Genomic DNA, 24,732 nt, shown 5'->3' with positions numbered 1-24,732 from the left:
ACCTGGGTCCTGCCCCAGGGGACATGGATCAATGCAAAAAAAAGTTTTAAAAACGGCCGTTTTTTCGGGAGCAGTGATTTTAATAATGCTTAAAGTGAAACAATAAAAGTGTAATATTTCTTTAAATTTCGTACCTGGGGGGTGCCTATAGTATGCCTTAAAGGGGCGCATGTTTCCCGTGTTTAGAACAGTCTGACAGCAAAATGACATTTCAAAGAAAAAAAAGTCATTTAAAACTACTCGCGGCTGTTAACGAATTGCCGGTCTGACAATACACATAAAAGTTCATTGATAAAAACAGCATGGGATTTCCCCACAGGTAAACCCCGAACCAAAATTAAAAAAAAAAGACGTGGGTGGTCCCCCTAAATTCCATGCCCCGCCCCCCTCTGACGCACGGTGACTTCGCTGTCCGCCCCCCTCTGACGTCACGGGGAATGCCAGGCAAGTCCCTGTCAAGTCCCCGTACGTCAGAGGGGGGCGGGGTCACCGGGTGGCCCCACCCTCCGTTATTTAAGAACCGTCAGAAGAGGAGAAGCGTCACACAGCGGGAGCCTCCCATCATGGTGGATGCGGAGCAGCCCGAGAAGACGAAGGGAAGAAGACGCAGGCGCCGCGGAGGAAGATGCCGGACGAGAACACCGGAGGCAGAACCAGAAGAACCAGAAGAAGAAGAAGATGGAGGAAGAAACCGAAGGAAGATAGAAGATAGAAGAAAGAAGATAGAAGATAGAAGAAAGAAGTAGCATTTAAATAAAGGAATTGTCAAAAACTGTCTCTTGTCATTTTTAACATTTTTGACACTTTTTTTGTGAAATGGTAGGGGTACTTTTGTACCCCCTTACCATTTTACACAGGGGGAGGGCCGGGATCTGGGGGTCCCCTTGTTAAAGGGGGCTTCCAGATTCCGATAAGCCCCCCGCCCGCAGACCCCCACAACCACCGGGCAAGGGTTGTGGGATGAGGCCCTTGTCCCCATCAACATGGGGACAAGGTGTTTTGGGGGCTACCCCAAAGCACCCTCCCAATGTTGAGGGCATGTAGCCTGGTACGGTTCAGGAGGGGGGGTTCGTCCCTCCCTCTTTTCCTGCGGCCTGCCAGGTTGCGTGCTCGGATAAGGGTCTGGTATGGATTTTTGGGGAGACCCCACGCCATTTTTTTTTTACATTTTGGCGCGGGGTTCCTCTTAAAATCCATACCAGACCTGAAGGGGGTGGTATAGATTTTGAGGGGGACCCCACGCCATTTTTTTTTTAAATTTTGGCCGGTGTTCCCCTTAATATCCATACTAGACCTGAAGGGCCTGGTATGGAATTTAGGGGGACCCCCCCACGTCATTTTTTTTTTCTTGGTTCGGGGTTCCCCTGTGGGGAATTCCCATGCCGTTTTTAATCAATGAACTTTTATGTGTATTGTCGGACTGGCAATTCATTAATAGCCGCGAGTAGTTTTAAATTACTTTTTTTCCTTTGAAATGTCATTTTGCTGTCAGACTGTTCTAAACACAGGAAACATGCGCCCCTTTACAGGCATACTATACACACCCCCAGGTACGAAATTTAAAGGAATATTACACTTTTATTGTTTCCCTTTAAGCATTATTAAAATCACTGCTCCTGAAAAAACGGCCGTTTTTAAAACTTTTTTTTGCATTGATCCATGCCCCCTGGGGCAGGACCCGGGTCCCCAAACACTTTTTATGACAATAACTTGCAAATTAGCACTTTAATTTCTCCCGTAGACTTCTAAAGGGTGTTCCACGGCTTTCAAATTTGCCGCGAACACCCCAAATTGTTCGCTGTTCAGCGAACTGGCGAACAGCCGATGTTCGAGTCGAACATGAGTTCGACTCGAACTCGAAGCTCATCCCTATTCTCAACCATTTATTTAGGACTTGTAACATAACTTCCTCACACAAGAGGCGTTGGCCCTCCTCCATTTCCTGCATTTTGCAGGCTGCCATGTAGACATAGTCCTCTTGAATATTAGGGGGGGGTTCTGAGGGCCGCAGTAGCCTTCCGAAATAGGCCAAGTGCTGCCTCCTCAAGGTTACTTCTCTTCCTGGGACTTTTTTTTGGAAGGCAGAGGGGAGGGACCTGGGATTCGGGCAGGCTACTGGGCCGGCCACCTCCTGGCTGCCACTTACCCCCGCCACCTCCTGGCTGCCACTTTCCACAGCCTCCTCCTGGCTGAGACTTTCCTGTGTATGAAAAAGGGACATAGTTTTAGTTTTTGGTTCATCAATCACACACAATTTTCAGCTCATGACTGTTGCAAATTGAATGTTAAAAAATAGAAAAGACTATCATTCTGACCCCAGCATTTTTCATTTTTGTCCCAATCATTGGTGGCCACTACTGTCTATTGATATGTAAAACACTTTGTAAAATCAGAAAATTACTGATCAATAATAACATCTAGTTAACATCATTAATTATTTGACTAGAAATATGTTGAACAATGCTATACCTGGCTCAAGCTGGGCTCCTCCACTTCTTCCTTGCTGGAAGGCCCAGGTTGGACATCGGAAGCCTCAGCTGAGGTGGAAGGAAGCCTTGAAGGAAGACTGGAGAGTGCTGGCTTGGGTTCAGTCTGGCCTGCCAGAAAATGCAGTCTAATATAAATGGTGAACCACAAAGAGAAATAGTAATTCCCTAGTAAAGTGTTGCCAACATCCCTTTATAATTTGTTTGTATGGGGACCCTTGAAAAGGGACACAAGTACCCCCCCGGTACAATGGGACTTTAAGGGCGAACAGGAAGAAAATCATATATGATAAAATGTCATTTATTTAGAAAAATGATTTAAAGGCATGTATCAAAAAATGCAGTCTGTCATAGCACCACAGCCTGGGTACATAAATGTCATCTGCTGCAGCTCCTGATCTCTGGGAATCCTGGACCTTCTTGCGCTCCCTATTATAAAAGCTCCTCATGCCACCAATTAGGGCCTTCAAATAGGGGATATCTGCCGTGGAGATCACCGGCTTCACAAATTCCAGCAACTGATCCAGCACTGCCTTCCTCTTTGTTTTATTGTTATAAAAGGGGTGGTTTACCTGCCACAAACAAGGCAGCTCCCTGTACATAGGGATGAGCTTCGAGTTCGAGTCGAACTCATGTTCGACTCGAACATTGGCTGTTCGCAAGTTCACCGAACAGCAAACAATTTGGGGTGTTCGCGGCAAATTCGAATGCTGCGGAACACCCTTTAAAAGTCTATGGGAGAAATCAAAAGTGCTAATTTTAAAGGCTAATATGCAAGTTATTGTCATAAAAAGTGTTTGGGGACCTGGGTCCTGCCCCAGGGGACATGGATCAATGCAAAAAAAAGTTTTAAAAACGGCCGTTTTTTCAGGAGCAGTGATTTTAATAATGCTTAAAGTCAATCAATAAAAGTGTAATATCCCTTTAAATTTCGTACCTGGGGGGTGTCTATAGTGTGCCTGTAAAGGGGCGCATGTTTCCTGTGTTTAGAACAGTCTGACAGCAAAATGACATTTCGAAGGAAAAAACTCATTTAAAACTACCCGCGGCTATTGCATTGCCGACAATACACATAGAAGTTCATTGATAAAAACGGCATGGGAATTCCCCAAAGGGGAACCCCGAACCAAAATTAAAAAAAAAAAATGACGTGGGGGTCCCCCTAAATTCCATACCAGGCCCTTCAGGTCTGGTATGGATATTAAGGGGAACCCCGGCCAAAATTAAAAAAAAAAAATGACGTGGGGTTCCCCCTAAATTCCATACCAGACCCTTCAGGTCTGGTATGGATTTTAAGGGGAACCCCGCGCCAAAAAAAAAAATAAAAACGGCGTGGGGTCCCCCCAAAAATCCATACCAGACCCTTATCCGAGCACGCAACCTGGCAGGCCGCAGGAAAAGAGGGGGGGACGAGAGTGCGGCCCCCCTCCCTCCTGAACCGTACCAGGCCACATGCCCTCAACATTGGGAGGGTGCTTTGGGGTAGCCCCCCAAAACACCTTGTCCCCATGTTGATGAGGACAAGGGCCTCATCCCCACAACCCTGGCCAGTGGTTGTGGGGGTCTGCGGGCGGGGGGCTTATCGGAATCTGGAAGCCCCCTTTAACAAGGTGACCCCCAGATCCCGGCCCCCCCCTGTGTGAAATGGTAAGGGGGTACATAAGTACCCCTACCATTTCACGAAAAAAGTGTCAAAAATGTTAAAAATGACGAGAGACAGTTTTTGACAATTCCTTTATTTAAATGCTTCTTCTATCTTCCTTCATCTTCTGGTTCTTCTGGCTCTTCTGGCTCTTCTGGTTCTTCCTCCGGCGTTCTCGTCCAGCATCTCCTCCGTGGCATCTTCTATCTTCTTCTCCTCGGGCCGCTCCGCACCCATGGCATGGGGGGGAGGCTCCCGCTCTTCTCTTCTTCTTTTCTTCTCTTCTTCTCTTCTTCATTTTCTTCTCCGGGCCGCTCCGCAATCCATGCTGGCATGGAGGGAGGCTCCCGCTGTGTGACGGCGCTCCTCGTCTGACAGTTCTTAAATAACGGGGGGGGCGGGGCCACCCGGTGACCCCGCCCCCCTCTGACGCACGGTGACTTGACGGGACTTCCCTGTGATGTCACAGGGAATGCCACAGGGAAGTCCCGTCAAGTCACCGTGCGTCAGAGGGGGGCGGGGTCACCGGGTGGCCCCGCCCCCCCGTTATTTAAGAACTGTCAGACGAGGAGCGCCGTCACACAGCGGGAGCCTCCCTCCATGCCAGCATGGATTGCGGAGCGGCCCGGAGAAGAAAATGAAGAAGAGAAGAAGAGAAGAAGAGAAGAAAAGAAGAAAAGAAGAAGAGAAGAAGAGAAGAGCGGGAGCCTCCCCCCCATGCCATGGGTGCGGAGCGGCCCGAGGAGAAGAAGACAGAAGACGTCGCGGAGGAGATGCTGGACGAGAACGCCGGAGGAAGAACCAGAAGAACCAGAAGAGCCAGAAGAACCAGAAGATGAAGGAAGATAGAAGAAAGAAGAAGCATTTAAATAAAGGAATTGTCAAAAACTGTCTCTTGTCATTTTTAACATTTTTGACACTTTTTTCGTGAAATGGTAGGGGTACCCCCTTACCATTTCACACAGGGGGGGGGCCGGGATCTGGGGGTCACCTTGTTAAAGGGGGCTTCCAGATTCCGATAAGCCCCCCGCCCGCAGACCCCCACAACCACCGGCCAGGGTTGTGGGGATGAGGCCCTTGTCCTCATCAACATGGGGACAAGGTGTTTTGGGGGGCTACCCCAAAGCACCCTCCCAATGTTGAGGGCATGTGGCCTGGTACGGTTCAGGAGGGAGGGGGGGCCGCACTCTCGTCCCCCCCTCTTTTCCTGTGGCCTGCCAGGTTGCGTGCTCGGATAAGGGTCTGGTATGGATTTTTGGGGGGACCCCACGCCGTTTTTATTTTTTTTTTTGGCGCGGGGTTCCCCTTAAAATCCATACCAGACCTGAAGGGTCTGGTATGGAATTTAGGGGGAACCCCACGTCATTTTTTTTTTTAAATTTTGGCCGGGGTTCCCCTTAATATCCATACCAGACCTGAAGGGCCTGGTATGGAATTTAGGAGGACTCCCACGTCATTTTTTTTTTTTAATTTTTGTTCGGGGTTCCCCTTCGGGGAATTCCCATGCCGTTTTTATCAATGAACTCCTATGTGTATTGTCGGCAATGCAATAGCCGCGGGTAGTTTTAAATGAGTTTTTTCCTTCAAAATGTCATTTTGCTGTCAGACTGTTCTAAACACAGGAAACATGCGCCCCTTTACAGGCATACTATAGACACCCCCCAGGTACGAAATTTAAAGGGATATTACACTTTTATTGTTTGACTTTAAGCATTATTAAAATCACTGCTCCTGAAAAAACGGCCATTTTTAAAACTTTTTTTTGCATTGATCCATGTCCCCTGGGGCAGGACCCAGGTCCCCAAACACTTTTTATGACAATAACTTGCATATAAGCCTTTAAAATTAGCACTTTTGATTATTCATGTTCGTGTCCCATAGACTTTAACGGTGTTCGCATGTTCGAACGAACTTTTTTCCTGTTCGCATGTTCTGGTGCGAACCGAACAGGGGGGTGTTCGGCTCATCCCTACCTGTACATATCAATCAATATGGGGATAAAGTCCTCATCATTGAATAGATCCATTTTCTCTGCAAGACACAACACAAAACAAACCCTAATGTCAGGCTAAACTCCCCTAATCTTGTCCCAATCTAGGCCTCAATCTATAAGCAGTATAGGCCACTGATGCACTAAGTTAAAATTGTACCTTCGTTCTAACGATCGGCGCTTCCGATACTCCTTCCTCCTCTCACAGATCGTACATACGACACACACGTGTTACGCTTTATATACACTGTGCATGTGTGAAACTCCGCCCGCCCCTGACATTCTTTCTAGTCTATTCCCCGTCCCTTGTCTTTCAGCGCAGTGGGAGAGCACATGGCGGAGAAAGAGCAAGTGCATGCAGAGGAGAGCAGCAATGACGAAAGCCCGGAGCCAGGAACGTCCCAATCCCAGAGGAGATTTAAGGCCTCAAATATGTCCTTTATAGGGATGGTGGAGATGGTGGACATCTTGAAGAGGGCCGACTATGATGGGAAGCATGGACCTTACCCAAACCGAAATGTCAGAAAGGCCAAGATCATGGCTAAAGTTGTGAAGAGTCTGCGCCGGAATTTTGGGGTACGACGATCCAAGGATCAATTGAGGAAACGCTGATCAGACTTAAAATTGATGGAGCAGGATCAGTACAGAAAGATCAAGAGAGTTCTTCAAAAAAGTAAGTAGTTGTCGTGTGTTCCTATTATTATTATTACTTGCTGCTCCATGTGCTTTTCTTTACTGTACAGTTTAAAATGGCAACTTTCAGGTTCGTGGGCACAGTAATTGTTCGTAGTAAACATCGTTCGTTTGCCCACTAATACGATGTTTTTGGCAGATCCAGGTTAACTACATTTGTTCAGGCCTATTTTTATTAAAAGAAGTTTATGACATTGTTGTCAGGATGGGTTTGTACTAGAATGAAATGCAAACTTGATTCAGTGTAAGGGGAGGACACTCAGCAGCTGTTTACACATCTGGACGCAGGAGCACTAGTGTAGGACACCAGAACAAACTTGTTAGGGTGTCCCACACAGGTGCTCCAGTGGATACTAGGGGTGTCTCCATGTGTGAAAATTGTACAAAAAAGGTAAGTATTCCAGCTTTAGAAAGGGAAAAAAATAATGTCTTCAACTTGGAACACTGCCAAAAAAGACAATTGTACGACACTTCCAAGTAATGTTTCATATTACTATTTCTGGTCTCAAATATCTGTGTGCTAAGTACACCTTTTTTTATTCACATAGGGGAGAAAAGACTCGGGACATCTGAGGACACCAGGGACCCCCCACCTCCGAAAGAAAAGCAAATCCCCACAACACAACCAGAAGATGTGGAGGAAGGAGAGGTTTATGAAGTGTGCGAAATAGTGACCACAACAGGTGAGTGTCTGAGACCACAGCTTCAGGTAATAGATGTATGCCTGCATATTTATAATACATGGTATGTTTTTTAATTTTAGGTGATGTGGATGTTGTGGAAGAAGATTCGCATTTCACAAGTGCAAGTGCGCACGTCCTCATCGGGGAGATCATGGTGTCAATCGTGATTTACAAAAGATCAAGGAAGACATCAATGATGTGGAAAAAAGACTCAAAAACATCATTGATGCTTTAGGCAGAATCTAAAAAAAAACACAAAATTCTTCTAGTTTATTTTTAGTATTTTCACACATTTTAAATATTTTTTAGAACGCCAAATTTTGAAGATGCACACAGTGTGTCAACATGTGCTATTTGCCATTACGGGATATCAAGGTACGTGCTTTGGGGGTGCAACCCCTTCCTCGCAAATAAAGTAGATGACAGGAAGGGGTTGCACCCCCGAAACACGTCCATTGATCCCCCATGATGGGAGCTAGCACATGTTGACATTAGGCATGGTATCAAGAGGGAAATCACCATTTTAACTCTCAATTTGTGTGCATCTTCAAAATTTGGCTTTCACAGGGGTGACATCACTCCATCTGATGAAGGCAAGATCAACACAGTTTGGACATACTAATGTCTGATATTGCCTTCACTTTGTCAAAGTTAAACTTTGTATGTTCCAGAGTTGTGTATTGTTTTATGGTTTTAAACATGCCCGTTTTAACACAAAAAGGCTATTTGTACTGTCAAAAACAAAAATGTTATTACTAAAATATGTTGGTTTGTTCAAAAGCCATTTTCTAACACACATGTGAATGTGCACAGAGTAAAAAGTTTTCTACTCAACAATGTGTGGCTTCTTCTTTCAATGCTCAACATCATTTTTTGGACTAAGTTGGTGTTTACACTGAAATGGGGATTATTTACTAAAGGCAAATCCACTTTGCACTACATGTGCACTTTCAGTGCAGTTTCAAGGGCACTTTGCAGTGCACTTGTAGTGCAAAGTGGATTTTCCTTTAGTAAATAACTCCCACAGTGCTTTATAATTTGCCACAATCATGCCATTTCCGTGACTCTGCAAAATTAATTCATGGTGCTGAAAATGATGTATATTTTTAACAGTAATACATTACATACATTAACAACAAAAACAAGGTGTGTGTGTAGCAGACCCACAACATAATAATAGTTCGCTGAAGAAGATATTGTCACCTCATGTAATTACATTTGCACTATTGAAGAAAATGTAAAAAAAAAAAAAAGCCCATTGGAGAACCTAGGAGACAGCTAAAAGAAACACAAGAAGTAAATCAAAGGAAATATTATTTCAGTTTAAACCAAAAAAATATTTTTAAAATGTTTATTAAACATTTTCTGGCATATCAATGGCCCCTCTACCCGCAAAGTACTCCATATATTTTATACGGACCTTGCGTGCGCTTTGGGGGGGCAAGCACTGAAAACCAGATACAAACCCACAAGCACAAACTGAAGAGCACTGATAGAAGGCACTGATGAGCACTGATAGACGGCACTGATGAGCACTGATAGAAGGCACTGATGGGCACTGATGAGCACTGATAGAAGGCACTGATGGGCACTGATAGAAGGCACTGATGAGCACTGATAGAAGGCACTGATGGGCACTGATGAGCACTGATAGAAGGCACTGATGAGCACTGATAGACGGCACTGATGAGCACTGATAGAAGGCACTGATGGGCACTGATAGAAGGCACTGATGGGCACTGATAGAAGGCACTGATGAGCACTGATAGACGGCACTGATGAGCACTGATAGAAGGCACTGATGGGCACTGATGAGCACTGATAGAAGGCACTGATGGGCACTGATAGAAAGCACTGATGGTCACTGATAGAAGGCACTAATGGGCACTGATGAGCACTGATAGAAGGCACTGATGAGCACTGATAGAAGGCACTGATGGGCACTGATGAGCACTGATAGAAGACACTGATGAGCACTGATAGAAGGCACTGATGAGCACTGATAGAAGGCACTGATGGGCACTGATAGGCAGCACTGATGGGCACTGATAGATGGCCCTGATGATTGGGGCACTGATTATCAGTGTAAACAATTTACTGACATTCTTGACAGTTAACGGCAGTCCTTTCCTCACACAGACACAGCATGTGAGGAAAGGGCTGTGGATAACCAGCAAGTCTGTTTACATGTGATCAGCTGATCACATGGTAAAGGGCCGATGTGATTGCGCTGGATGCACGTCCCAGGGGTCATGCAGGAAGCACGGTTTTGGGAGGATGTCCATGGATACTCTCCCAAAATTGGAAGCCCGGGGCTCGGATGGAAGGGGGGCCCATCATGGTTTCTTGCACCGGGGCCCTGAAGGTTCTAGTTACGCCTCTGAAGGAAGACGCATCCCAGGTTCCAATATAGCTGGGGAGAAGATCGTCAACCGACGTGAGAGTCAAAATGGAAATATACTATAGTAAAGATTTCCTCCCTACTTTATCCAAAACTAAAAGGAAAAGGTTTTGGCTATATATACTTTTATCTGAGCCCCTTCTGTGCTTATAGGTCACATGTAGCTGGGACAGGTTAGGCAAAGCACGATTTTGTCGGTGTTATACCGCTATCAAGCCAAAGAAACTGTTCATGTGTTTCTTTGCCACATGTATACACACAATATAATATGACCAAGAGTTGGAATAATTATAGGAGCTTGTTGGACATGCCATCCGAAACCATGGTCATTCATTTGTAGCTGGCGCCTTTTGTTAGCTACAACAGCCTCCACTCTTCTGGGAAGACTTTCCACAAGACTTTGGAGTGTGTTTGTGGGGATTTGTGCCCATTCAGCCAAAAGAACATTATTGAGATCAGGTACTGATGTTGGATGAGAAGACCAGGCTCACAATCAACGTTCCAATTCATCCAAAAGGTGTTCAGTGGAGTTGAGGTTAAGACTCAGTACAACTCTTCAAACCATGTCCTTATGAAGCTGGCTTTGTTCAGTCATGCTGGAGCAGAAAAGTAAACTTTCACCAAACTGTTACTGTAATTTTGAAAGCACACACTTGTCTAAAATGTCTTTGTATGCTGTGGCATTAAAGCAGAGTTACAGCCATTTTTTTGTATATTATATATCAAAAACGGTAGCTGCTGACTTTTAATAAACAGTCACTCACCTGCCCCACGATCCAGCAGTGCACTCACCCGCGCTGTGTTCTCCCTGCGTCCTCCCTTGGTGGCTCCGACGTCTTTACTGTGGGCACCCGGCTGTGACAGCTTGCGGCTTCAAAGTCTTCTTGGACTTGTCGTGTGTTCCAGAAGACTTTGGGAGGGAGAACTTCTGCTTACAATCGCCTAATGAGACAGTAACGGAAGTAGGAGTGGGTACCTGTCAAAATCCCGCTCCCCCCTCCTTCCCCTTTTTGGTGGAGCTCCGCTTTAACTGTACCCTTCAGTGGAAACGCCTGAAGGGATCATTTTGGCCATATTGTTTGTGAAAGGTCTATATTTCTGAGTCTTAAGTGACCTTTAAAGTGGTTGTAAACCTCCAAACATGAAGTATAAACAAAGCATATCCTTCTACAGAGTGTACTTGTCTCAATCAAAAGCACAAAGTGTCATTTATCTGCTTCTTCGTTCCTCTGCTATCAGCATGAGTCACTTCTGACAAGTTTTCCTGACACCAAAATAAAAATGGTGACAGGGGAGGGACCTCCAGCAGATTGACATCCTCAGCTCTGTTCTTGTGAGTTGTGCGATGGGGGTATCTCTTCCCTTCAATCAGCTCTCAGAACTATTCAGAAAGAGAGAGAGATAAGGGTGCTCTTGTGTGGGATAGATGGCTTGATCCTAAACAGCAGTGAAGAGATGGTACTTCGGGCAGCACTTATATGAGGAGAAGCAACTTTGATCATGAAGAGCGTGCAATATTAAAAGATTTATTGTTGAACACAAGGGGATTAAACGCTTACAAGTTTGTAGCAGACATTGGGCATATAATGGGAGAGTCCTCATGCAAAACGCTTATAGTTCAGTATTCCAACATAATGACCCCAAATACACCTCCAAGATGACCACTGCCTTGCTAAAGAAGCTGAGGGTAAAGGTGATGGACTGTCCAAGCATGACTCCAGGCCTAAAAACTATTGAGCATCTGTGGGGCATCCTCAAACGGAAGGTGGAGGAGCGCAAGGTCTCTAACATCCACCAGCTCCGTGATGTCGTCATGGAGGAGTGGAAGAGGACTCCAGTGGCAACTTGTGAAGCTCTGGTGAACTCCATGCCCAAGAGGGTTAAGGCAGTGCTGGAAAATAATGGTGGCCACACAAAATATTGACACTTTGGTCTCAATTTGGAAGGTAAAAGGTGAAACTAATATATGACATAGACTCATTACATGCAACGCAAGATACAGTTGCAATTAAAAGTATGTGAACCCTTTTGGAATGATATGGATTTCTGCACAAATTGGTCAAAAAATGTGATCTGATCTTCATCTAAGTCACAACAATAGACAATCACAGTCTGCTTAAACTAATAACACACAAAGAAATAAATGTTACCATGTTTTTATTGAACACACCATGTAAATATTCACAGTGCAGGTGGAAAAAGTATGTAAACTGGTTGAACCTCCTTTGGCAGCAATAACTTCAACCAAACGTTTCCTGTAGTTGCAGATCAGACGTGCACAAAGGTCAGGAGTAATTCTTGACCATTACTTTTTACAGAACTGTTTCAGTTTAGCAATATTCTTGGGATGTCTGGTGTGAATCGCTTTCTTGAGGTCATGCCACAGCATCTCAATTGGGTTGAGATCAGCACTCTGGGCCACTCCTGAAGGCGTATTTTCTTCTGTTTAAGCCATTCTGTTGTTGATTTACTTCTATGCTTTGGGTCGTTGTCCTGTTGCAACACCCATCTTCTGTTGAGCTTCAGCTGGTGGACAGATGGCCTTAAGTTCTCCTGCAAAATGTCTTGATAAACTTGGGAATTAATTTTTCCTTTGATGATAGCAATCCATCCAGGCCCTGACGCAGCAAAGCAGCCCCAAACCATGATGCCCCACACCACCATACTTCACAGTTGGGATGAGGTTTTGAAGTTGGTGTGCTGTGCCTCTTTTCCTCCACACATAGTGTTACATAGTAGGTGAGGTTGAAAAAAGACACAAGTCCATCAAGTCCAACCTATGTGTGTGATTATGTGTCAGTATTACATTACATATCCCTGTATATTGCGGTCATTCAGGTGATTATCTAATAGTTTCTTGAAGCTATCAATGCTCCCCGCTGAGACCACCGCCTGTGGAAGGGAATTCCACATCCTTGCCGCTCTTACAGTAAAGAACCCTCTACGTAGTTTAAGGTTAAACCTCTTTTCCTCTAATTGCAATGAGTGGCCACGAGTCTTATTAAACTCTCTTCTGCAAAAAAGTTTTATCCCTATTGTGGGGTCACCAGTACAGTATTTGTAAATTGAAATCATATCCCCTCTCAAGCGTCTCTTCTCCAGAGAGAATAAGTTCAGTGCTCGCAACCTTTCCTCATAACTAAGATCCTCCAGACCCTTTATTAGCTTTGTTGCCCTTCTTTGTACTCGCTCCATTTCCAGTACGTCCCTCCTGAGGACTGGTGCCCAGAACTGGACAGCATACTCCAGGTGCGGGCGGACCAGAGTCTTGTAGAGCGGGAGAATTATCGTTTTATCTCTGCAGTTGATCCCCCTTTTAATGCATGCCAATATTCTGTTTGCTTTATTAGCAGCAGCTTGGCATTGCATGCCGTTGCTGAGCCTATCATCCACTAGGACCCCCAAGTCCTTTTCCATCCTAGATTCCCCCAGAGGTTCTCCCCCCAGTGTATAGATTGCATTCATATTTTTGACACCCAAATGCATTATTTTACATTTTTCTACATTGAACCTCATTTGCCATGTAGTCGCCCACCCCATTAATTTGTTCAGGTCTTTTTGCAAGATTTCCACATCCTGCGGAGAAGTTATTGCCCTGCTTAGCTTAGTATCGTCTGCAAATACAGAGATGGAACTGTTTATCCCATCCTCCAGGTCATTTATGAACAAATTAAATAGGATTGGTCCCAGCACAGAACCCTGGGGGACCCCACTACCCACCCCTGACCATTCTGAGTACTCCCCATTTATCACCACCCTCTGAACACGCCCTTGTAGCCAGTTTTCAATCCATGTACTCACCCTATGGTCCATGCCAACGCACCTTATTTTGTACAGTAAACGTTTATGGGGAACTGTGTCAAATGCTTTTGCAAAATCCAGATACACCACGTCTACGGGCCTTCCTTTATCTAGATGGCAACTCACCTCCTCATAGAAGGTTAATAGATTGGTTTGGCAAGAACGATTCTTCATGAATCCATGCTGATTACTGCTAATGATATCATTCTTATTACTAAAATCTTGTATATAGTCCCTTATCATCCCCTCCAAGAGTTTACATACTATTGATGTTAGGCTAACTGGTCTGTAATTCCCAGGGATGTTTTTTGGGCCCTTTTTAAATATTGGTGCTACATTGGCTTTTCTCCAATCAGCTGGCACCATTCCAGTCAATAGACTGTCTGTAAAAATTAGGAACAACGGTCTGGCAATCACCTGACTGAGTTCCCTAAGTACCCTCGGATGCAAGCCATCTGGTCCCGGTGATTTATTAATGTTAAGTTTCTCAAGTCTAATTTTAATTCCGTCCTCTGTTAACCATGTAGGTGCTTCCTGTGTTGTGTCATGAGGATAAACACTGCAGTTTTGGTTACTGAAGCCCCCCGATTCACTCGTGAATACTGAGGAGAAGAATAAATTCAATACCTCTGCCATCTCCCCATCCTTTGTAACCAGATGTCCTTCCTCATTCTTTATGGGGCCAATATGGTCTGTCCTCCCTTTTTTACTGTTTACATACTTAAAGAATTTCTTGGGATTTTTTTTGCTCTCCTCCGCTATGTGTCTTTCATGTTCTATCTTAGCCATCCTAATTGCACCCTTACATTTCTTATTGCATTCTTTATAAATTCTGAATGCTGTGGATGATCCCTCAACCTTGTATTTTTTGAAGGCCTTCTCCTTTGCTTTTATATGCATTTTTACATTGGAGTTAAGCCATCCAGGATGTTTGTTCGCTCTTTTAAATTTATTACCCAATGGGATACATTGGCTAATGCCCTTATTTAATATGCTCTTAAAGCAAACCCATCTCTCCTCTGTATTCTTTGTTCCTAATATTTTATCCCAATTTATGCCTTTTAGCAAGGTTTGTAGTTTAGGGAAGTTGGCTCTTTTGAAATTCAGTGTCTTTGTGTTCCCTTCATGTCTCCTATTTGTGTGATTTATACTGAAACTAATTGACCTGTGATCGCTGTTACCTAAATTGCCCCGTATTTCCACATCTGTTATCAGGTCTGTATTGTTGGTAATCAGTAGATCTAGTAATGTTTTATTTCTAGTTGGTGCGTCTACCATCTGACCCATAAAATTGTCCTGCAAGACATTAAGGAACTGGCGAGCCTTAAATGAATGCGCGGTTCCCTCCGCCCAGTCTATGTCTGGATAATTAAAATCCCCCATTATGATAACACTTCCCATCCTTGCTGCTAATCCAATTTGTGATAGGAGATCCGTCTCCACTTCCTCCCTCAGGTTAGGGGGCCTATAGCATACTCCCAGTATTATTTTCCCCTTAGCTTCATCCCTTTGGAGCTCTACCCATAAAGATTCCACCTCCTCCCTAGCCCCCTCAGTGATGTCATCTCTCACATTCACTTGTACATTATTCTTGATATATAGGCATACCCCTCCCCCTTTTTTACCCTCTCTATCCTTGCGGTATAGGGTATACCCTTGAATGTTTGCCAGCCAATCATGAGAGCTGTTGAACCAGGTCTCTGAAATTCCCACAAAATCCAAATCCTCCTTGTACAACAGTATCTCTAGTTCACCCATCTTGTCCGCCAGGCTCCTGGCATTGGTGAACATGCCACATAGTTTAGACCGGTCGCATATTGTCCTCGTATTGGGTGTTTCAAGATTGCAACTTGGACTTGCTACTATACTCACCTTGTGTTTTTGTGCTTTGGTTAACCTACCACTAATGCCCCCAATACTACCCTCTGGAATATCTTCCGCGCTGGCTATCACTGTCTCTGGACCCTCCCCCCCCATCGCCTAGTTTAAAAACCCCTCTAACTTTTTGGCCATCTTCATTCCCAGCAGATCTGCACCCTCCTCATTTAGGTGCAGTCCGTCCCTTCTATAGTACCGGTTACCGACTGAGAAGTCGGCCCAGTCCTCCAGGAACCCAAACCCCTCCTTACTACACCAGCTCTTCAGCCACTTGTGTTGTGTGTTTCTTCCAAAGAACTCAACTTTGGTTTCATCTGTCCACAGAATATTTTGCCAGTACTGCTGTGGAATATCCAGGTGCTCTTGTGCAAACGGTAAACGTGCAGCAATGTTTTTTTTGGACAGCAGTGGCTTCCTCTCTGGTATCCTCCCATGAAATCCATTCTTGTTTGCTAACATCCCTGCTAACAGGGATGTTAGCATATGCCAGAGACTTTTGTAAGTCTTTAGCTGACACTCTAGGATTCTTCTTCACCTCACTGAGCAGTCTGCGCTGTGCTCTTGCAGTCATCTTTACAGGACGCCCACTCCTAGGAAGAGTAGCAGCAGTGCTGAACTTTCTCCATGTATAGACAATTTGCCTTACCGTGGACTGATGAACAGCAAGGCTTTTGGAGATACTTTTATAACCCTTTCCAGCTTTATGCAAGTCAACAATTCTTAATCGTAGGTATTCTGAGAGCTCTTTTGTGCGAGGCATCATTCACATCAGGCAATGCTTCTTGTGAAAAGCAAACCCAGAACTGGTGTGTGTTTTTTATAGGGCAGGGCAGCTGTAACCAACACCTCCAATCTCATCTAATTGATTGGACTTCAGTTGGCAGATACCTCACTCCAATTAGCTCTTGGAGATCTCATAGTCTAGGGGTTCACATACTTTTTCCACCTGCACTGTGAATGTTTACATGGTGTGTTCAATAAAAATATGGTAACATTTAATTCTTTGTGTGTTATTAGTTTAAGCAGACTGTGATTGTCTATTATTGTGACTTAGATGAAGATCAGATCACATTTTATGACCAATTTGTGCAGAAATTCATATCATTCCAAAAGGGTTCACATATTTTTTATTGCAGCAATAGTTCAAGCCGTGATTTTTCATAATTGTAATGATTATGGCTTACAGCTCATGAAAACCCCAAATCCACAATCTCAGAAAATTAGAATATTACATCCAATCAATAAAACAAGGATTGTACATAAAACAATATCGGACCTCTGAAAAGTATAGGCATGCATATGTACTCAGTACTTGGTTTGGGCCCCCTTTGCAGCAATTACTGCCTCAATGCAGCATGGCACTGCTGAGGTGTTATGGAAGACCAGGATGCTTCAATAGCAGCCTTCAGCTCTTCTGCATTGTTCGGTCTCATGTCTCTCATCTTTCTCTTGGCAATGCCCCATAGAGTGTCTATAGGGTTCAGGTCAGGCGAGTTTGCTGGCCAATCAAGCACAGTAATCACACGGCGATTGAAGCAGGTTTTGGTGCTTTTGGCAGTGTGGGCAGGTGTCAAGTCCTGCTGGAAAATGAAGTCAGCATCCCCATAGAGCTCGTCTGCAGAAGAAAGCATGAAGTGCTCCAAAATCTCCTGGTAGATGGCTGCGTTGACCCTGGACTTAATAAAGCACAGTGGACCAACACCAGCAGATGACATGGCTCCTCAAATCAACACAAACTGTGGAAGCTTAAGACGGGTAAGACGCTTCTGACATTGTTTGTTGTTCAGGAGTGGCTTGACAAGAGGAATATGACATTTGAAACCCATGTCCAGGGTCCGTCTGTGTGTGGTGGCTCTTGATGCACTGACTCCAGCCTCAGTCCACTTCTTGTGAAAGTCCCCAACACTTTTATATGGCCTTTTCCTGACAATCCTCTCCAGGCTGTCATCCCTGTTGCTTGTGCACCTTTTTCTTACACACTTTACCCTTCCACATAACTTTCTATTAATGTGTTAATAGGGGTGTACTCACTTTTGTGAGATACTGTATATAGGGGGTTGTTCTTTGTGATATATACAGATGGGTGTTTGGAGGTCTTTTTCTTTATGTAACATTTGTTTTGAAATAGGTTTTATATGGATTCAAGACGCATCTCTGTATATGTGCTCATTTGTGGCCATACAGCATACAGGGCAGATAGGGCAGCTTCACTGGTGGACAGGGCTGTGGAAGGGAGATGAAGATGATTTTTTTGATTGTTTCCACCTGCAGCCCTGTGCTTTTGGCTGGGTTCACACTGGTGCGTCACGACAGCCGTCCTACTTTGGATCCGACTTTGCCCTGCGACATGAAGCCGGCATGCGTCCGACTTTCAATGAATGGGGATCCGACTTGGATCCCCGTCAATACCCGGCACTGTGTTTGGTATGAATCTTAAGGGGGAACTCTGTGCCAAATTTTAAATAAAAAAACGGCATGGGTTCCCCCTCCAGGAGAATACCAGGCCCTTGGGTCTGGTATGGACCTTAAGGGGAACCCCCTACGCCGAAAAACTGCGTGGGGGTCCCCCCAAATCCATACCAGACCCTTATCCAAGCACGCAGCCCGGCCGGTCAGGAATGGGGGTGGGGATGAGCGAGCGCCCCCCACTCCCTCCTGAACTGTACCATGCCGCATGCCCTCATTGGATTGGATATATAGACGTGCTCTCCCCAGGGGGTATTAATGAAGAATTAGAAATAAACACTGCACTATAGAACTGGTACACCATACTATGACATCATGCATAAACTGAACTTTATACTAACATTTTCTTGACCGCTGCCTCCCACAGGAGACATTTCTTCATTTGTCATTCACAACCAGATACTTGACCCACAACACAGACAAGGTATAATTCACATAGTTGCTAGTGGCATTGCATGCACCTGACCATTTCTACCGCTATACACAATCGAACTCCCATAATGTTCCAAATTGGTCCTAATAGAATAAGTCTTTTCTTTACCAACATTATTAACATCCCCAATTTTGGACTACTATCCATTACCTAATGGAGCATAAAATCTGCTTTCAGTAAATGCCATGGCTAGGTTCATTATCGTCTCCTACATATCCTATTTAATGAACTTCTTTTTCCCTATGATGTCCATATGGACCCCCAAAGAAAAGTTAAGTACATACCATCCTCTGCCATAACTGGCTCTGACTCACCGCTCTTGACCTGGCCCTTTAAGAAATTTATGCTGTCTGAAATATGTCTGTCAATATACAATTCCCTTATTTTGCATCTCGGATCATTGTATTGTGTATGCTCTTTATTGGTACATTCATTTTAATCTTTTTATTTTTAAATTTACTTTTATTTTTTTTAAATGCCTCTAAGTATCATCTTCAAGGCACCCAGATCAGCATCATTGCTATAATTTGCCATAACGACACGATCCACGTGTGTATGGCCGCGATAGGCTGCACTCCTAGTGTGTCTCCGGCAACACAATCCCGACTCCAGTCATCCAATTACTGGGTCCATACTCCTCCCCTTTTATCCTTTCCCTTCTCCTCCCCCTCACCTCTTATAAGCCCACCAGGCAAATATGGGCGTAGGTCTGATGAAGGAGCCCGCATGCTCCGAAACACGTTACCACCCTCCCCTGACGCCACATCGGCCTCGTGCTTTCCAGTGTGGATCCAGACCCTGGGCTGCCTCACCATCTCTTCGCTCCTGCGCATCATCTGGGATTCTGACAGCTGCTGGATGAAGACATGAAGGATAAGCGACTTGCATTAGGACTCTGTTATACAGTAAGAGAAAAAAGTATTTGACTTTCTGCTGATTTTGTACATTTGTTCACTGACAAAGAATTGATCAGTCTATAATTTTAATGGTAGGTTTATTTTATCAGTGAGAGACAGAATAACAACAAAAATATCCAGAAAAACACATTTAAAAAGTTAAATTGATTTGCATTTTAATAAGTGAAATAAGTATTTGACCCCTTTGCAAAACATGACTTAGTACTTTGTGAAGAAACCCTTGTTGGCAATAACGGACGTCAGATGTTTCTTGTAGTTGTCCATCAGGTTTGCACAAATCTCAGGAAGGATTTTGTCCCACTTCTCTTTGCAGATCCTCTCCAAGTCATTAGGGTTTTGAGGCTGATGTTTGGTAACTCGAACCTTAAGCTCCCTGCACAAATTTTCTATGGGATTAAGGTCTGGAGACTGGCTAGGCCACTCCAGGTCCTTAATGTGCTTCTTCTTGAGCCACTCCTTTGTTGCCTTGGCCGTGTGTTTTGGGTCATTGTCATGCTAGAATACCCATCCACCACCCATTTTCAATGCCCTGGCTGAGGGAAGGAGGTTCTCACCCAAGATTTGACAGTATGTGGCCCCGTCCACCATCGCTTTGATGCAGTGAAGTTGTCCTGTCCCCTTAGCAGAAAAACACCCCAAAGCATAATGTTTCCACCTCCATGTTTGATGGTAGGGATGGTGTTCTAGGGGGTCATGGGCAGCATTCCTCCTCCTCCAAACATGGTGAGTTGAGTTGATGCCAAAGAGCTTGATTTTGGTCTCCTCTGACCACAACACTTTCATCCAGTTCACCTCTGAATCATTCAGATGTTTATTGGCAAACTTCAGACGTGCCTGTACATGTGCTTTCTTGAGCAGTGGGACCTTGTGGGTGCTGCAGGATTGGGGTCCTTCACGGTGTAGTGTTTTACCAATTGTTTTCTCGGTGACTATGGTCCCAGCTTCCTTGAGATCATTGACAAGATTCCCCCGTGTAGTTCTGGGCTGATTCCGCACCATTCTTATGATCATTGAAACTCCACGAGGTGAGATCTTGCATGGAGCCCCAGACCGAGGGAGACTGACCGTTTTTATTTTCTATTTTGTGTTTTTATTTATTTTTTCCATTTGCGAATAATTGCACCTACTGTTGTCACCCTCTCACCAAGCTGCTTGGCGATGGTCTTGTAGCCCAGTCCAGCCTTGTGTAGGTCTACAATCTTGTCCCTGACATCCTTAGACAGCTCTTTGGTCTTGGCCATGGTGGAGAGATTGGAATCTGATTGATTGCTTCTGCGGACAGATGTCTTTTTATACAGGTAACAAGCTGCAATTGCGAGCACTCCCTTTTAAGAGTGCTCCTAATCTCAGCTCATTACCTGTATAGAAGACACCTGGAAGCCAGAAATTTTGCTGATTGATAGGGGATCAAATACTTATTTCACTCATTAAAATGCAAATCAATTTAACTTTTTTGAAATGTATATTTTTGTTATTCTGCCCCACTGTTAAAATAAACCTACCATTAAATTGCAAACGTGCAAAATCAGCAGGGGATCAAATACTTTTTTTTTTCCCCCTCACTGTATGCCTGATTCCCATTACAATTTTGTAAGTAGGGTTGCACTGATACCAGTTTTTTTTTAAGACCGAGTACGAGTATCGATCCTTTTTCCTCAAGTACTCGCCAATGCCAATTACAGATACCCATTTTTCTTTTTTTTTTATAACTTTTACTTTTTTTTGGTGGGGGGGGTTATTGTTTAGGGTGGGAAGGAGTGTTATTATTTAGGGTGGGAAAGGGGTTATTGTTTGTATATGAAGGGAGGGGAAGAGGGGTATTTGGGAACCCACACATTGCCAATCACTGCACTACAACACCCTGCAGACTTGCCCTCCCCCTCCTAAAAGTTCTGCAGCAGCTGAGACACTAAGGGAAAGTCATCAGAGGTGGGGGGAAGCAAAGTGCAGGACATACTACTCACCAGGCAGATCTGTCACCCGGAAGCCGCCTGCAGAGGAGCCTGAGGAGGAGAAGCACATCGCCCAGAGGACACAAAAAACAGAGACGGAGGGGGTGAGTCCACTGCGAGGAAGGGAAATCCCATTAATGGCTAAAACGTCATCGGTTGTCAAGGGTGCGGCGGCTCCGCTCCTTTATTAACAACCTCTGATTGCCTGCATTCTTTTGTATACATTTCATCTGTCAGCAGGGGGGAAAGAGCCGAACCTGAATGTATCCGTTACAGGTATCGGCGCATTTGCACGAGTACCGATACTCAAACGCTTAGTGTCGGCACCGATACCAGTATTGGTGCAACCCTACTTGTAATGCCCCGTACACACGGTCGGACTTTGTTTGGACATTCCGACAACAAAATCCTAGGATTTTTTCCGACGGATGTTGGTTCAAACTTGTCTTGCATACACACGGTCACACAAAGTTGTCGGAAAATCCGATCGTTCTGAACGCGGTGACGTAAAACACGTACGTCGGGACTATAAACGGGGCAGTAGCCAATAGCTTTCATCTCTTTATTTATTCTGAGCATGCGTGACAGTTTGTCCGTCGGATTTGTGTACACACGATCGGAATTTCCGACAACGGATTTTGTTGTCGCAAAATTTTATATCCTGCTCTCAAACTTTGTGTGTCGGAAAATCTGATGGAAAATGTGTGATGGAGCCCACACACGGTCGGAATTTCCGACAACAAGGTCCTATCACACATTTTCCGTCACAAAATCCGACCGTGTGTACGGGGCATTAATGTTTTTAATCCCCTTTTGTTCAATAATAAATCTGTTAATATTGGACTTGGAGGCGCCTTTCTTTTCTTCATGATCGCTGAACTCTCCACACTGAGCTCTTGCAGAGTGTAATTTCTGCCCTCCGCCCCCCTTTTTCTGGACTTTCGAACAAGCTTTAAAGGATCGCTAAAGATAATTTAAAAAAAAAAAAAATAACTAACATGTTATACTTACCTCCACTGTGCAGCTCGTTTTGCACAGAGTGGCCCCGAACCTGGTCTTCTGGGGTCCCTCGGTGGCTGTCTTGGCTCCCCCCCGCAAGGACTCAACACCTTCATGCAAGCTCCCTCGCATGGTGTTGAGTGCTTGTGGGCGTGCTCCCGTGATACAGCCATAGCCACTCACTGTATCACTCGGCCCCGCCCCCCGCCGTGCCGCATCATTGGATGTGATTGACAGCAGCGCGAGCCAATGGCTGCACTGCTTTCAATCCATCCACTGTAACCAATCGACGGCCAGGCTGAGCGGCGAAGAGGATGTCAGGGGCGAGCGCGGGACTTTCGAGGGGTCAGGTAAGTAAAACGGGGGGGGTTGGGGGGGCCGGTATTGTCGGATGTTTTTTCACCTTAATGCATAGAATGCATTAAGGTGAAAAAACTTTTACCTTTACAACCCCTTTAAAATTCAGCACTTTGAACAGATGCAAAGAAGATAGGACCGCAGCTACACAGGTACAACTTTTGTAGGAGAATTTGTTCCATCTGTGTATCACCTGAGGCCAGTCACTTCACTGGGTATATGTAAGGGTTTACAACATCTCTATATCTTTAGAAAGGTTTGTACCTTAGTAGAAGGACTGAAGGCTGCAGGTAACCATAAACAGGTCTCAGATTTGTATTATTGCCTAGCTGCTTCATACCTTACAGACTGGTAGCCTTACTATTTTTGTATCATTTGAAAATGACATGGCATAATCTGGCACACCTCATTAATATTTTTTTTCTCTCCTGTATCCAGGACCAGGGACAAAGCCAAACCTAACTGGGGAGGTCTACATCTCGATGAAAGATTGTCTGCAGCTGCCTATGCTGCGGGGTAACAAAATTAACTCCTTTGTTAAATGGTAAGCCATATATTCCTCTGATTTTCATGCTCTATTTTAGGCTGAACTTTGGGTAGACATCAAGAGTAATTATTGCAGCTAGGTGTCCAGTATTAAAACCAATAAATGTGTGTGTTTTTTTATTTATATATATATATATATATATATATATATATATTCTTTTTATCCAATTTTTGTTGCGGCGTTCTTTAGACGAGCGCTGGCTCCTGTACTGCATGATGCAGGAGGCCTTTACTTTTGCCATCTGTATCCATCCCCTAGCTGTGTACTCGCAGCCTTTGGATGCAGACCCAAGACGGGAAGATATTGTCCCACTTCCGGAACACAGTACTGTATACTGTATGTAGATGAGGCTACGATCAGTTTACACTGTGCACACAGCCGCTGCATCTGTTAATGACGTAAATAGTTTTTTCAAACAAACCATTTCAACTAAATCTAAAGCTCTACTTTAAGTAATGGGGGATTTTAATTATCCAGACATAGACTGGGCGGAGGGAACCGCGCATTCATTTAAGGCTCGCCAGTTCCTTAATGTCTTGCAGGACAATTTTATGGGTCAGATGGTAGACGCACCAACTAGAAATAAAACATTACTGGATCTACTGATTACCAACAATACAGACCTGATCACAGATGTGGAAATACGGGGCAATTTAGGTAACAGCGATCACAGGTCAATTAGTTTCAGTATAAATCACACAAATAGGAAACATAAAGGGAATACAAAGACACTGAATTTCAAAAGAGCCAACTCCCCTAAACTACAAACCTTGCTAAAAGACATAAATTGGGATAAAATATTAGGAACAAAGAATACGGAGGAGAGATGGGTTTGCTTTAAGAGCATATTAAATAAGGGCATTAGCAGAAAGCTGTTTCGCACGGGGCGTGACCGGATGGGCGGGTGCGTGGTGAGCGGCGGTATGGAGTGAGTGTGAGCAAGGACGCTGTGTGCTCCGTCCCATCTCCGTTCTCATCTCTCTCTCCCCCGCCCATACGAACGGCATACCGGATGGTTCTGGCTCCCTAGGCGCTGCCCGTACCCGCGGGCTAGGTGTCTCACCGCCTCTCCTGTTTCTCTGCTAAAGGTCCTTCAATCTCTAAATGGGCGGTGAACACTGAGGAATTCTCCGGGAGAGACGTCATCCCCTGCACGCTGCTGCGAGACAAGCAGCTTTTACTTCCCCATCTCCATGCTAGTCATGGAACAGAAGACGGCTAGAGCTGGTACAGTATGGAGTCACTAATATGGCAACCAGATGCTGTTTTAAAAACGTTAGACAACCCTTGGATTAGAGCAACTCCTGGTAATGGGGCATCTGTGCAGTAACATAGCTACTTATGTGTGTACTTATGTGTGTCAGTGTTTTGCTTTGCTTGCTGCATGGGTAATATTAAGTCTGGGAGCAGAGTAAGCTAATACAGGAAGCAAAGTACATTTTCTTTCTTTTTTTTTTTTTTTTTTCTCTTTTCTTTGCTTTGTGTTG

The 24,732-nt window shown here is 44.7% G+C and overlaps 1 protein-coding gene across 1 annotated transcript in view; it reads left to right on the top strand.

The window, feature by feature from the left end:
* SYTL2 (synaptotagmin like 2) overlaps positions 1 to 24,732 on the top strand; it is a 67,982-nt gene that overhangs the window by 20,812 nt on the left and 22,438 nt on the right. Inside the window, exon 6 of the mRNA XM_073617851.1 lies at positions 23,137 to 23,242. Coding sequence (XP_073473952.1) covers positions 23,137 to 23,242 — 106 coding nt within the window. The remainder of the gene's footprint in view (positions 1 to 23,136; positions 23,243 to 24,732) is intronic.

Source organism: Aquarana catesbeiana, linkage group LG02 (assembly GCF_042186555.1).
Source record: "Aquarana catesbeiana isolate 2022-GZ linkage group LG02, ASM4218655v1, whole genome shotgun sequence".
Taxonomy (NCBI): domain Eukaryota; kingdom Metazoa; phylum Chordata; class Amphibia; order Anura; family Ranidae; genus Aquarana; species Aquarana catesbeiana.
This window is presented reverse-complemented; position numbering and strand designations above follow the sequence as displayed.